Source organism: Stylophora pistillata, chromosome 14 (genome assembly GCF_964205215.1).
Source record: "Stylophora pistillata chromosome 14, jaStyPist1.2, whole genome shotgun sequence".
NCBI lineage: Eukaryota > Metazoa > Cnidaria > Anthozoa > Scleractinia > Pocilloporidae > Stylophora > Stylophora pistillata.
Window position 1 is genome coordinate 11934475 of NC_142532.1, and position 15404 is coordinate 11949878.

A 15404-nucleotide genomic window follows, 5' to 3' on the forward strand; every position below is an offset into this window, starting at 1 on the left:
CCAATTAAATCTGAGTAATAACAAGCTCGAGTAGACTTGAGAAGAGCAGAATATCTATTACAGATTTTACGATAAGCAAGCCAATCTGAAGAAAGACCACTTTTAAGAGCTTTCCGCTCAGCCTTGCGACGAATACGTTTAAACTGGAGAACATCAGCGTTAAACCAAGGGATCTTTGCACGAGTAACAAGAGTTTTTGTCTTTATGGGAGCATGTTTATCCAGGATTTCTGTTAAAGTCGAGGAGTACTGCTTGGATAAATCGCCAAGGTTGCTCCAGTGTGTGTCACTGCAAAGTACAGACGAGGTGATGTCCGATTTAAATGCATCAATGTCGATGTTCTTTAACCTGCGATATGACACAGACTTGGTAGAGATTGATGAACTTGGGAAGCGAATAAAACACTCAACAAAAAAATGATCCGAGATGGGTAAGGTGACGTTAATGGGACCCAAAATTAAGTCACTGGTGGATCGAGTGATGATAAGGTCCAAAATATGCCCAGAAATATGCGTGGACATCGTTACGTGTTGTGAGAGGCTGAAGGGTTCCAGCAACTCTTTAAATCTTATAGCACAATTGCTATGCACCAAATCCATGTGAAAGTTGAAATCCCCAGCGATAATAAGAGGTTCAGGACACATGACAATGTTTTCAAGATACGACGAAAACTCATCAAGAAATACCGACGCAGAAGAGTTGGGAGGGCGGTAAACAGCAACAATACGGATAGAGCGATTTGTTGTCTTCAAAATCCATTCGGAAAATTCAAAAGAATTATGTTCCTTCCCGTCCAGAAGTGTGGCATCAAAAGAGTCGCGGAATAAAATGCCTGTACCACCGCCAGATCGATTTGATTGCCGTGGAAAACTCTTGAATAAATAGCCATGACGAGAAAGATCAGCAATGCAGACAGAATCTAAATCGTTTAACCAAGTTTCAGTAAAAATACAGATACCGATATCATTGCCAACAGCATGGTCAATGATTGTTTCCACTTTGTTCCTGATAGAGCGAGCATTACAGATTGCAAAGCGAAGATTATTTGAAGAAAGACTCGATGACAGCAATGATCTCAGAGGCTTCAAAACGGACGGATTGACACCATTAGAGGTGACAAGTTGAATATTTAATGATCTACAATCCCGGCGTGAAGAAGAAATCGGAAGAATATTATGAACAGCATGTTTCCTAGCTTTATCAGCCTTTCCAGCGCGACATCCTCGGTACTTAAAAATACCAAGGGCTTGAAGTAGACATAATGAAGATTGATACAAATAGCTTGGACCGGAAGAGCGCAAGCGAAGAAGATCAGTTCTGGAGTAAAACTTTGTAGCAATTTGGGCTTGACTTGATGGCTTATCGGCAAGCGAAATAGCAGAAGGAGGCGGGTTAGCGCGACCAGTAGAATGATGAGTAAGTGGGCCAGGATTCCTTTCAACGTCCTGACAAATAGTAAGGTCAAGGGACGGCAATAAGAAGCAAACGTAACCGTGTTTGTGCCAGGAAGAAATTGGTCGTCGACGAAGCCCAAATGAACTTAGTCTTCGAAAGTGAAAGGAAGGTCGATCCAATCCAGCTGCTTGAAATGAAACAGGAGCTGTGTTCAAAGTGCGACCATCGTGTAACCAAACTGATAAAAAAATTGACTGAAATCCGAGTAAAATTAAAAATTTTCGCAGAACATCAAACGTGGCAGCCATACTTCGGCGCGCATACATTAACTGAACTCAAACAGTTACTCAAAATTCTAACTGGTTTTGCTTGGAATGCTTTTTGTACAGTAACGGACTGAATTAGCACATGTGTTGACGTTTTTACATCATATGCCAAAGGGTAAAAATCTAGGCGCAGTAAATGCTAATAATGGCGCAGAATACTGCTCTGAAAGGCAAGACCGCTACACCAGCCTAACACGAGAACTTTAAAAAATATCTCGTTCAAAATTATACAGCAACAGAGCTTTCTTTTTCTCGGCAATGCATTGAGAAATATTTTTTTTTCAAATTTCCCAACACTTCAGACTACTTCGGTCAACCAAATGTTTTGTGGAATACTTAATTCGCCCAAACTGTTGACTTTGGAAAACGCAACAGGACTGAATTCAAGAGAGCTTCGCAGAATTTTGAAAAACCATTATATTCTTTTTTAATCCTGCTCTCCATGATGTGTTAAGATGGCCGTGTAAAAACGCGTTACCGTACAAATTTAATGGTAAAATCAAGACTCACGACTGAGATACTGTTTGAAGAACTTTGGAGAATTCTCCCAGTCTCACTCGTGATTAGATGAGGGTATGAGAACAAGGAAAGAGTCTCAACGTTACTGCATAGATTTGTTGTATTTTTCTCAATGCCTAACGTGAGCAGTTAGTCTGTTTATGTCAACACAAGCGGCTGATTTGCACCAAGAATTTCAACTTACACTTCAAGTATATAACTGTTTTTTTGTAGCTGTTTCGTTTTGGCACCAAAATGCAGTCCAAAAGAATCTGGGGACGAATTAGCTCTTTCAGATTTAAATACGCGCAACGAATTTAAATACTTGTCTAACAATCAACCGAACACGTCCGCTAAAAGAGCATGTAAAGAGCCGTGTAAAGATGTATGGATTACCCAACAGCACTGTAAGTAACATTTCGCTGCTAATATTTTAGCCCTTTAAAAGTGTAATTTCATATTTAAAACGCAATTAATTCATTTGCTTTGCAGTTTGACTGTTGCTGATGTTACCATTGGTAACCAGTCCAGAAATAAAACGGTTATCTGTGCATCTGTAGCCTTCATATTTAAGTAATGCTTTGCTACGTAAGCACGAGTCACATGCATATAACGGAGAACCTTGGACAACATATTATTCGCCAAGAGTACGAAAACAACCAAAGCAACAAACAAACAAACTCGCGCTGTCAGGCTATCACAATAGCGTGACGGAGAAAACTTTTCGTTATGCCTAAGTTTCAAAGACAAGTAATTTACGGCGATCTCTTTAGAGAAATTAGATTATTTTCATTTGAGTCGCTTATGTAGCGCATTACAATTAATTCCATTTTATTTCCAGTTATGGCGGAAAGTAACCTCCCAGCAACGGGAGAAGAAGTGGACTTGGACCATGAGCGTCCGGCCACAGGTGAGAGAAATTAAAACTGTAGAAAAAAAATGGTAAACGAGCATTTTGAAGCGGTTGTAAGGCTGTGTGGTTGAGTGGTTGACTAAATCTTAAGTCTGGTGCTCTCTTTTTTATAAAGTTAAACGTGAAGGTTTTTAGGATTTTTAAAATAGCACCTGTATCGTAGGAAACGAGACTTGTCACAGTTACCGGGGGAAAAGTCTACGGGGAGCGCTTGCTGGAATTGCACTTGGTTATGATCACTTACAAGGGTAAATTATTTTCTTTGTAATTTCAGCAACACAAGAAAGTGCACGTGAAGTCACTTCAACTGAGACGAAAATTGATGTGCGAGATGACCCTCTAAGAGGTGAGAGAACCAAAGAAACTCGTAAAATTGGATTCTCAGAACGATGGTTCATTCCTTTAATGCGACGCAGTTTCACCAAAATTTGTACCTGTTCTGAATAATTTGTACCTGTTCTGTTTCAATAACAAGAGAATGCTGTTTTTTCGAGTTTTAAACTGATAGTGCCTATTAAGAGTCAAGCTATCAACAAAATTATTCGTGAACGGGCGATCACCACTTTGACCAGGTGAATCGCCACTTCCAATTTGAGTACGCTGCAGGTATCTTTTTAACATTCAAAATTTTCATCATAACTTCTAGAATTGAGGTTATGATGAAAATTTTTTCATCATAACTTCAATTCTTTCAACCTATAGTCCTATTCGCAGCCGTTCTTGAGGTTGTCATAAAGAGGAGGGGGGGATGTTCGAAGGACGATTCGCGTTTTCCGCCAGAGTATTAGGGACTTTAAGATCCGAGACGCGACAGCTTCTAGAACGCGGTGGCTGAGAAAGGACTAGGACTAGAACGCCGTCGTTTGCGCGGGAAAAGTAGAGTTAAGATCCCCGTCGCGATGGAAGACGACGCGGCTGCGAATTGCTCTTTAACGATGTGATTCTTCGGCAATTCTTTCGCAGAAATAGCCATGGGATCATTTAAGAAAGTTCAAGAAGTGCTTTATTTGTGTCTAATGGAAGAGATCATAGACGAAGAAGAGTTTGCTCTGCTTTACGAAGTATACAAGCCGAGTAACCTTCCTTTTTCTCACTCGGTGTATGAAAAGTTTTCCCTCGCGAATAAAGACCCAGCCGAATGTAAAGCTGATTTCCGAGTGGAAAAGAGAGATATTCCTTTGCTTCTTGACGCACTAAGAGTACCTCCTGTCTTTCAATGCCGCAATGGAACAATTTGCGATGGAGTGGAAGGCTTGTGTATAATGCTGAAAAGGTTTGCTTACCCGTGCCGGTATTCCGACATGATTCCTATTTTTGGACAATCCGTGCCCGAACTTAGTATGATTAGCAATTAAGTTGTAGACTGGATGTATACAACTCATGGTCACAAAATAACACAGTGGAATCACGACCTTTTAAATCCAGCTGCACTGAATCAATATGCTGATGCCATTAGCAATAAAGGAACAGCACTGAAAAATTGTTTTGGTTTTATAGATGGAACTGTACGCCCCATTTCTAGACCGGATGCAAACCAGAGAATTGTATACAATGGACATAAACGAGTTCATGCGCTAAAATTTCAGTCTGTTGCGCTCCCAAATGGACTAATTGGCCATCTATATGGTCCTGTTGGTAGGTACATGCTTTAATGGTACACCCAATTCAAGTTCTTAGGTACTATGTTCTAATTTTTAAAAATTTCTTTTTTTTTTTTTCTCAGAAGGAAGGATGCACGATGCACGAATGTTGGCAGTTTCTGATCTGTATAATGATTTGGAAAATTTTGCTTTCTGTCCAGCTAGAACAGAAATGTGTTTATACGGTGATCTAGCCTACCCACTTAGGTCCACCTCCAGGCCCCCTTCCGAGTTGGGGTTTTAACCAGGCAAATGGAAATTTTTAATGAAAAAATGAGTGCAGTACGTGCATCTGTAGATTGGTTATTCGCTGACATCATAAACTATTTCAAATTTCTAGATTTTAAAAAGAATTTGAGGATAGGTTTAAGTCAAGTTGGTAAGATGTATATAGTCTGTGCAATTCTACGAAACGCTCTAACCTGCCTTTATTCTAACACAACTGCGGAGTATTTTGGAGTCGACCCTCCATCATTGCAAGACTATTTTCGTTAATTTTAACTTAACAGCTCGAGTACAAAACAAAACCTACATGTTGTACGAAAGAACTTTTAAGAGATACTATATTCCACATGTCTTTATGACAAAATGTTAAATGTGTTCTTTCCGTTTCTCCATTATTCAAAAATGTAAGTTATAAAAGTTGTAGCAACACTGAAGCAATTAAAGGGTCTGCAATAACATTAGCCAAAAGAGAATGTTTATGTTAAGCAGAGCTCCAAGTGCAACTAACACAACAACAATTGCATCTGAAAGTGTTTCTTTGTAAACATTAACTACTTATTTGTTATTTTATCCAATAACGCCATCAAAGCTGTTGAATGCTGCTGTTGCTGCTGCATCATCATCATCTGAGAGTTGAGTAACTGCTGTTGGCTTTGTTGGTGTTGCTGCTGCATGACTTTCAGCATGTCTGCTTGTTGCTGTCGCATTTGCATTTGCTGTTCCCTTAAGACCTCCATTTTCTCTCTCTCGAGTATTTGATGTTCCTTCCTCATCTTTAGGTCTTCCGCTTTCAGTTGGTCACTTGCTTTAGCTCTTTCAGCTAAGTAATCGATAGCATCACCTCCACTTCTTCGTCGACGCTTCGGTTTATCATCGCTTTCATCTGCTGACGAGTCTCTTTTCTTCGTATCTGACAGCTTCTCCATCGCTTTTAGTCTAACATCTTCCGCTTTCGCCCGGTCGTATTGAAGTTTTTTACTACTTGTTCCCTCTGTCTCCTGTAATTCCGCTTCGCCACATTCCTCCAACGTGATGATCGTATCCAATAGGTTTTCTAATTCCGTTGGCTCATCGGGAGTTATACCAGTCGCTTTTTCCCCGGCTTGAAGTTTCTTTTTATGCTTGTAAACAAGAATTCCCACGTGGTCTCTAACTGATCGCTTGTCAACTCTGAATTTCAGCACAGAGCATTTGTTCAAGGTGTCTGCTATTTTTTCTCACATGCTGCTTCTTTGTGTGGACCCTTTCTTAGTTGTGTAGGGATTTACATTGACCACTTCTCTGCATAGTAGGGTTTCATGGTCATATGTCCAAAACATCACTGAACTAAAGGAAGGTAAAAAATTCAAATTAATTTTAATAATTCAAGCTTAAATGTGCTAGTTTAGCGGCAGATGAACGGAATAAATCGAGAAGTGCAACGGTAGAAGAGACGAGGAAAGTCTGCAGAAGACTCCTGCATTCACTATTTGCAGTTGTAGCTCGTGACTTACTTGGAAGCCTTGCTCGAAGGTGCTGTCATTTTGTAAGCCTCGTACACCTGAAAGAAATTACTAAAAAATCAAAATCCTTCCATTTGCGATCTAAAATATCGCCAGAAATTACGTGCAATGATCCTAGATTGCTAATTTTTCATGTTTATAGGAATATATCATCATTTAATTTAAGGACTGGAAGGAATATACCCACGTTTTGTACGGAACGTCAAAATTGCCGAACCCACGTTCTTGACGCGACTTGACAACATCAGGACAACGGTGTGAGCATGCGCAGTATGTCACCTCTTTGAAAATTTACTTCCGGTCGCGTCTTAAGGCCGTCGCGTCTCGGATCTTAAAGTCCCTATTTCCATCGCACTTCATCCATACCATCAAATAGAACTAATCTCTAGAAACGGGTGTAGAAGGGGTTTGGAAAGGTTCTCTAAATGAAAAGCCAACCGAATAACTTTAACTCAATAACCAAGATACAACGAAGACTCCATATGTTTTATTTAAAGAAATGCGCAAATAACTGTTTCTGAATTCTTGCTCTTTTTTTGGAGAGTTCTAATCTTCTTTACAACTTGAACGTCCAATTTTAAGCAATAAAAGGCTGGCATTATATATCCATCAAATATCGTTGTATTTAATTCAAAATCATTAACACTCAATCGGCATGTTTTCAGATGTAGCTAAAGTATGTCTCGAGGAAGGCAACGTTGAATACAGAAAAGGAAAAACTAACAACGCGATGCACTCCTACACAGAAGGACTTCAAGTGAACTGTAAAGATACACGGTTGAACGTCAAACTTTATAGCAACAGGGCAGCAGCTCATTTCCATTTGGGTGAGAATTTTTTTCTAAAAGTACTTAATCCTTCATGCAAAGTAAGATAGTGAGATAAAAAATCTGAAACCATTTCGATATGATTTATCGACGCCCACAGTTCTTTCTGTCATATTTTGCATCCTTTCCTCACATTTTATTTAAAGACATTGGTAACTTGAATATCTTATGTCGAATGAACGCGCAGAAATGCTCTACAAAGAAGCAACTCTTGAGAAAGCCGCCTTTTATCGCATTTTTTTAGAAGTTCCTAACTTACAGGTGCTACTAAGGGCCCACTTGCACGAAATGGCGCCCACTCTTGCCAGACCTCGTGATTTGGAATTTTTCCAAAAAACAAGCGCTGTTCCCAGAGGCCTTTATGGATTTTCCCTTGGTTAGTTACGGCTGCTCTTGCGAGATTTCGAGTCCTAAGGAAACGCTTTCGTCGAGGACAACGTGGAAATCCTTTAGCACGTCTGATACTGACGACAATAATGATAATGATATCCGCAATTTAATAGTGATATTTCGGCGAAGGACGTGAACCGAAACCCCAGGTTTGATAATAAACTTTCTAAATCACGATTCTTTATCAGAACTCGTCGGGAGTACTCACTCTGACTACCAGCCTGCCGAGGTGATTCTCTTGGCTTGAGAGACACGCCAGAGAGACACGCCAGAGAGACACACCAGAGAGAAAGGCTAGAGACGAAAGCGTAGACAATTTCTCAGTTACGGCCAGAGGATTTTTCAAACTCATGCAGGCTGCGGTCGGAAAAGCGAGAGGTCCTCTCAAAATATAGCGCACAAATAATCAAATGTCATTAAAGCTAATACAGATAAAAAATAATTATACAACAACTGAAATGTCCAAATCCAAGGCGACTACACATCTTGAACTCAGGTCTTCAAGCTTTCAAATAACAACACGAAGTATTTTTCGTCCTTTAAAGACTTCTTCCTCAATATCTCATTCACTCACTGAAATATTTAAAAAAATGGGAAAATCACAAAATAAAAGCTTGGGTATGCGTTGGCTTACTCAGTGTAAAAAACAAAATCCTGCATGGGACCAAAATGATACAAAAAAGCGCTGAGGTGCTTCTTTGATCAGTATTCCTCTCAAAAACATGCCCTATGTGTAGAATCGTCTAAGATGAACTTTGTGAGTTGAGTTGTCATCAAATTCAGTTAATTGCCAGTTTTAAAATGTCAATAGGGCAAGAAGCAGAAACCAACTGTGTGTAGGCTCCATTCCTTCAGTGTCGTTTGTAGATTTTCGAGTGATAGAAAGGAGGGTAAAACCGAAAACTGCATTTCCTCTTAAATTTACCGAGTAAAATGATTGTCGCCTGGTTTCAAGGACAATCCTGGGACAGACAAATAAACGGATGTTACATGTAAATTGCAATTGACGTGTAACGACCACTTACACTTAATTCCTGAATGTCATAGGAAACTACGAGGAATGTCTCAGTGATGCAACAGTTTCTGTTCAGTTGGAACCCAATTTAATGAAAGCTATGAAGAAAGGTGGGTTTTTCAACCATAGGTCATCAAAACCCTTTCAGCGATTTCGTCCAATGGGAACTGTGTGTATAACGTCAGTTGACTTCACCCCAGGTGTTTGCTGTATTGCAAGTTAGGGTTAACAAGTTTGCAATTCAACCTATATTGATGCCACAGGATAATTTGGTTGTATCAACTGAATTGATAAATGTAAATTGGCCACCATAAAGACGTGCCTAACGTTAACCCTTCGTCAGAAAGCTCAGATGAAGGGCAATTATATTTGGATGTTGACGGTAATGAAATACCTCTAGCTACCCATTGTTCCCTTCTTTTCAGGAGCCAACGCTTGTGTCAAGCTTTGCTTGTATAAAGAAGCAAGGAGCTGGTTGCACACAGGATTGGCCGTATCCTTTGCATTAATGAATATTTCAAACGTAACACACAAAGGTCCCTCGTTGGTATGTCTAGAAGTAAATTATCATGACGTCTAAAACTAAAGGAACAATTGCACTAGGAGAGCTCGCTTAGAGTTTTATTAAGATAGTAACTCCATTTTCTACAGTTCTACCTAATATTCCGCTATTTCTAAAAAAGCGCACTTCCTCTAAATGTTCACAAATCTTCTTATCAGCTATTATCCTTAACTCGCTTTAAGGTTGATGAGAATAACAGGACTCTGCTATATGTACGTAGCAAAACCAATGCTGAACTAAAAGCCAGGGAGGCAATAAGCTATGGCAATCTCGGCTGCGCTTATGATAGACTAGGACAGTTCAAAACAGCAATCGGGTACCATCAACGCCATCTAGAAATTGCGAAAGAAGTGAGAGACAAGGCCGGAGAGGGAGAAAGTTATGCCAATCTCGGCTGCGCTTATCATAGTCTAGGACAGTTCAAAACAGCAATTGGTACCATCAACGTGATCTAGAAATTGCTAAAGAACTGGGAGACAAGGCCGGAGAGGGAAAATGTTATGGCAATCTCGGCTGCTCTTATTGTAGTCTAGGTCAGTTTAAAACAGCAATCAGATACCATCGACGCCATCTAGAAATTGCTAAAGAACTAGGAGACAAGGCCGGAGAGGGAGAAAGTTATGCCAATCTCTGCTGCGCTTATCATAGTCTAGGACAGTTCAAAATAGCAATTAGGTACCATCAACGTGATCTAGAAATTGCTAAAGAACTGGGAGACAAGGCCGGATAGGGAAAATGTTATGGCAATCTCGGCTGCTCTTATTGTAGTCTAGGTCAGTTTAAAACAGCAGTCAGGTACCATCGACGTGATCTAGAAATTGCTAAGGAAATGGGAGACAAGGCCGGAGAGGAAGAAAGTTAAGCCAATCTCGGCTTCGCTTATCATAGTCTAGGACAGTTCAAAACAGCAATTGGGTACCATCAACGTCATCTAGAAATTGCTGTTGAAGTGGAAGACAAGGCTGGAGAGGGAAGGAGTTATGCCAATCTCGACTGCGCTTATCGTAGTCTAGGACAGTTTAAAACAGCAGTCGGGTACCATGAACGTGATCTAGAAATTGCTAAAGAAGTGGGAGATAAGGCCGGACAGGGAGCAAGTTATGCCAATCTCGGCTGTGCTTATCATAGTCTAGGACAGTACAAAACAGCAATCGAGTACCATCAACGTGATCTAGAAATTGCTAAAGAACTGGGAGACAAGGCCGGAGAGGGAAAATGTTATAGCAATCTCGGCCGCGCTTATGATAGTCTAGGACAGTTCAAAATAGCAATCGAGTACCATCAACGTGATCTCGAAATTGCTAAAGAAGTGGGAGACAAGGCTGGAGAGGGAGGAGTTTATACCAATCTTGGCTGCGCTTATAATAGTCTAGGACAGTTTAAAACAGCAATTGAGTACCATCAACGTCATCTAGCAATTGCTAAAGAAGTGGGAGACAAGGCGGAGAGGGAGCAAGTTATGCCAATCTCGGCTGCGCATATGATAATCTAGGACAGTACAAAACAGCAATGAAGTACCATCAACGTCATCTAGAAATTACTAAAGAGGCGGGAGACAAGGCCGGAGAGGGAGAAAGTTATTCCAATCTCGGCTGCGCTTATCATAGTCTAGGACAGTTCAATATAGCAATCGGGTACCATCAACGTCATCTAGAAATTGCTAAAGAAGCGGGAAACAAGGCCGGAGAGGGAAAAAGTTATGGCAATCTCGGCCGCGCTTATGATAGTCTAGGACAGTTCAAAAAAGCAATCGAGTACCATCAACGTGATCTAGAAATTGCTAAAGAAGTGGGAGACAAGGCTGGAGAGGGAGGAATTTATACCAATCTCGGATGCGCTTATCATGGTCTAGGACAGTTTAAAACAGCAATCGAGTACCATCAACATCATCTAGAAATTGCTAAAGAAGTGGGAGACAAGGCCGGAGAGGGAAAAAGCTATGGCAATCTCGGCAGCGCTTATTTTTGTCTACGACAGTTCAAAACAGCAATCGAGTACCATCAACGTGACCTAGAAATTGCTAAAGAAGTGGGAGACAAGGCAGGAGAGGCACACTCACTCTGTTCTCTTGGAATAAGTGTGGAGTGTGAAGGAAATCTCATGAGAGCGCTTGACCTCTTATATTCGAGTGTAAAGATTTATGATGATATCAGGGATAGTCTTCAACCTAACGACAACTCGAAGATTTGCAATCGCAATCAGCACACAGATGCCTACACAGGTTTGTGGCGCATAAACCTAAGTCTAGGTGAGGATGTTAAAGCTCTCTTTGCTGCAGAAAAAGGACGTGCTCAAGCTCTAAGAGATCTCATGAACTCGAAGTATAAGATTGAAGGCTCTAAAGTATTGCAGCCCATGCGTTTCTTTGAGTTGTGTTCCATCAAGTACAGTTTTCATAGCTATTAGTGGGCCTTGCGTTTACTTCTGGGTTTTCCTTAGCAATGATAATGTCCAGCTGAGAAAGGTACATGTCAATAACTACAGATATCAGGATGAGCTGGAATTTTTCATCGCGCAGATGAACAGTAATGTCCTTAAGGAGATCGCTGCTAGTAGAGATGCTGTAAACGGCGAGAATCCGCCCATTGACGCGCTGAAAGAGGAGGAAGTGGAGGAAGTGGGAGATTGAGGACGAGGCAACCCTGGAGTTTATGAGTTTCTTCTACGGTGCACTGGTTAAAGGCAAGAGGACAAGAGAAGCTCTTAATGAGGCCATGAAGTGTATGAGAGAATCTGGAGATTTCAAGGAGGTGAAGCAGTGGGCACCATTCGTACTTATTGGTGATGATGTTCAACTGGATTTCAAGGAAATTTAGATGCTGAACCATGTAATTACTGTCTATAACTTTGATTCAGTGTTAAGGTAGCTTTAGTTGTGAGCGTAGATGCTTTTTTTCGCCATGCACTTTTTTTTCTACAGGCTTGCAGTTCCCTTGTTGTATGAGCAAATTGAGAAGCCCTGCAAATGACTCGACACATTTACTACGATAACCGGTTTTTCGTAGAAAACAAGAAAGGTTAAAAATAACTTTCGTTTGAATGAATCCTGTAGTGCAGTGTCTCGTTTTATTTCGTATAGCCGAATTGGGGAAGCAATATATGGCAATTCAACAGGCTCCCTTGAGTTTGCTCTTTTTAAAGTATTTTTTATTATTTTTCAGTTAAGGAGGTGAGCCTTGAAGAAAGAAAGCTAATGCAGTTAAAAGTTGCCTACAGACGTTGATGTGTGTAACAAAACCCACTGGGCTACCGATAAAATGTCTGTGAAAGTCTTTTCAAAACAGAGAGAACCAAAAGACGGTTAAACTTAAAATTTCAACAAGAGCCCCTGTGGATTTCTGTTTCAAAAATTGTATTTTCGTTTTTAGAAATGCTCTTGGATTTTGGACATATCTAAGAGAAAAATTCTTTGAAGTATCTTGATCGCTAATGTCTGGTTCAAACTAGTTTATAATGTTATTTTATTAATAAGTGATGTCTTGAAATTACCACGACTGGCTAGGTAACTGTAATCTAATGATGAATGAAGTCGTTACCTATAAACAAGTTTTTAGGTGTTGCACTTTCGTCTAAGTCGAAAAGGTTTCCTTTTTTTTAAATTTTTCTCAAGTCATTTTGCTCTATAGCTGAGTGAAAGTTATATGTTTGTACAGAGAGTTTCCAGAGAACTTGAAGAATAATCAGTTGTCCCGCAATTGTTCGATAATCTTAGTTCCAGTCGAGTGGAAATTGCGTGACTAACTTTTCGAGGAATTTTACTGAGTTATTTGTTATCAAAGTTATTTTTCTGCATCTTATTAATTCGGTTTGTCAGACTTTGAATGACTGAGTCTAACTTTTATGGCCAAGGTTTAACCTTGCTTTTACCAATATTTAGAAAGATTTGTCCGGCTTTTGCGTTTGATTGCGATACGTTGTGCCTTTTGTAAATGCATCAGATACATTTTTTAAAGAATGATGATAAAAACCAATTGTTTAATTGGAAAATAAAGGCTTAACTGAATAATTTAATTTTTTCTTTTTCTTTTGGAAACTGCATGGCAGTTTCAAAATTATGTCTCATACGAAAGGTCGAGGGGAAAAAGTTCCGAAAGTTTAGTTGGAGCCGGATGATATTATATTTAGTCTCTTCAATTGTTTTATTGATTTATTTTTCACTTTAACTAAGTGCTTAAAAATCCCCACTGGCAGGAGGTGACCAGTGAGCTTTTTACAGAGCGCAGCCGAGGAGTTGAACTCGGGGCAACCGAGAACAAATCCAGTGAGTGGCAGGGTGGAGGACTTGAACCCGGGCCACCGGGTTTCTAGTCCATCACCCTAACCACTCGGCCACGCCGCCTCCACGTTATGTTTTGTAATAAGCCGTCATTCTGAAAAAAAAAAAAAAAAAAAAAAAAAAATTGTTAACCTCTAATTGGCTAAATTTAGGCGTCTTCCGTCAGAACCGCCAGTTACTAGTGAATCTTGCTTATGACTTTATTTTCATCGATGATACTAAGTGGACCACAGCAATGCTATGAGGATATGTTTTGAATAGATTAATTGGAACTTAAAAAATTATCTGACTGTTAAACACGCTGTCGATTTTTTAAATAAACATTTACTTTGCTGGAAAGGCAACTATCACGGTCGGTGACCTTTCTTCTGATAATGGAAACTTTCTAAAGGGTGCTAGCTGTTAAATGCAAATTGACCTCCCATTGAACATTTCCAGGGAGTATTGTCGATACAATTCCTGTTGCACGGCCGACGAATTGTCAGACATAGTGTAAAGCACCTTTCTCCACATATTGAAGATTCTAATATTTTCAAACTGGAAACGTTAAGGTGGTGTTATTGAAGCTCTCATCCAAATACATCATGCAAAAACCGAATTCAATAATTATTTTATTATACATTTTAGAAAACATTTGCAAAAGAAGACATATTTGATTTGCACACGCATCGAGCGCCGTTTGTCAGATGTTTTGAATGAAAAGTCTTTAATTTCGCCGTTTTAAATCAACACACTTTGCTAGAAATACCTTGTTCGCTTCCGCCTGTTGAGTCGAAATCTTAAAGAGGTCAAGGAACTTTTCGAGTACGGGCTGCCATCACCCTTTTTTGCGCCGACGTTTGCTTCTCCAGAACACCGGCCAAAGCGGTTTTACCTTGTGATTCCTTCAGGTTTTCCTCCCACCAATAATCATTCAGAATTTTTTGTTGTCCTCCTGGTGTTTTTGTAATCTTTGTTCACGATCAAAACTTTCTATTTCTTCTCGGAAACAGAGACGAAGTGTTGAGCCATTTCTAGAAAAGTTTGATAACACTACACGGGCGAGGGGCTTGGAAATTAGGCAGACTTTGAACTCGACATGATAACCCAGTATCTGCAGCAGATATTGGGTTATCATGTCAACTTCACATGCTATAGTATATTAACTGAATGCTCTCGACCAATCAGATGTTTCATGGTAAGTCTAATGTATAATAATATCACATGTAAGAATGAGATGATTTTAAGGCTCAACATAACGGACTCGCAGTTATGTTCCTTTTGTAGACGGGAGGATGAAATTTTTAGAATATTTGTCTTTCTATCGTGATGAGGCAAAGACTTTTAGAAGACTTTCCATTTGTGGCTTATTGACTGTGATCTAAAAAAATTCATCCTACGACAATAGTGGAGAATGTCTTAGTACTTTTCGAATTGATGTTGATAGCTAAGCATTATCCACGTTTTGTGTTAGTAGATAAGGATCAAAGTCGCTATGTTTTTCGCAGGCCCCCGGCAATGTTTTCCTCGGTAAAGTTGTAAAATATTCTCATCGAAAGCTTTACAAATGCACATCATTTACCAAGAAAATGACTGCATTATTGAGATTTTTTCGGAAATAAAGAGATGCTTCGTTTGCCATTCAAGATAACACAGAAGTAGGTTGAAGTGTCAACGTAAACGAGTTATTCGTTAATTGATAATGGCTATCATTGAAGTTTGTTCTCTGATTAGGGTTATTCCCGTCTTCTTTCCTCGCTGCTTCATTCTTGTCTGCTGCACGCTGAGCACACGAGGCAAAAGTTCCTTTTTCTACTACACCGTGGTTTTTTTTTGGCGTCAGCACTCTGAATACG

The 15404-nt window shown here is 39.9% G+C and overlaps 1 protein-coding gene and 1 pseudogene across 1 annotated transcript; one reads left to right on the forward strand and one right to left on the reverse strand.

The window, feature by feature from the left end:
- The first annotated feature begins 1714 nt into the window (after positions 1–1714).
- LOC111328210 (uncharacterized) lies at positions 1715–13448 on the forward strand. The gene is given in 8 exon segments (XM_088745329.1): positions 1715–3129; positions 3407–3478; positions 4096–4767; positions 7165–7326; positions 8764–8841; positions 9157–9224; positions 9476–12121; positions 12455–13448. Coding segments are annotated over 7 exon segments (1392 nt in total). The 5' UTR covers positions 1715–3062; the 3' UTR covers positions 9749–12121; positions 12455–13448.
- Positions 5179–6536, reverse strand: LOC148716575 (uncharacterized; annotated as a pseudogene).
- Positions 13449–15404: the final 1956 nt, after the last annotated feature.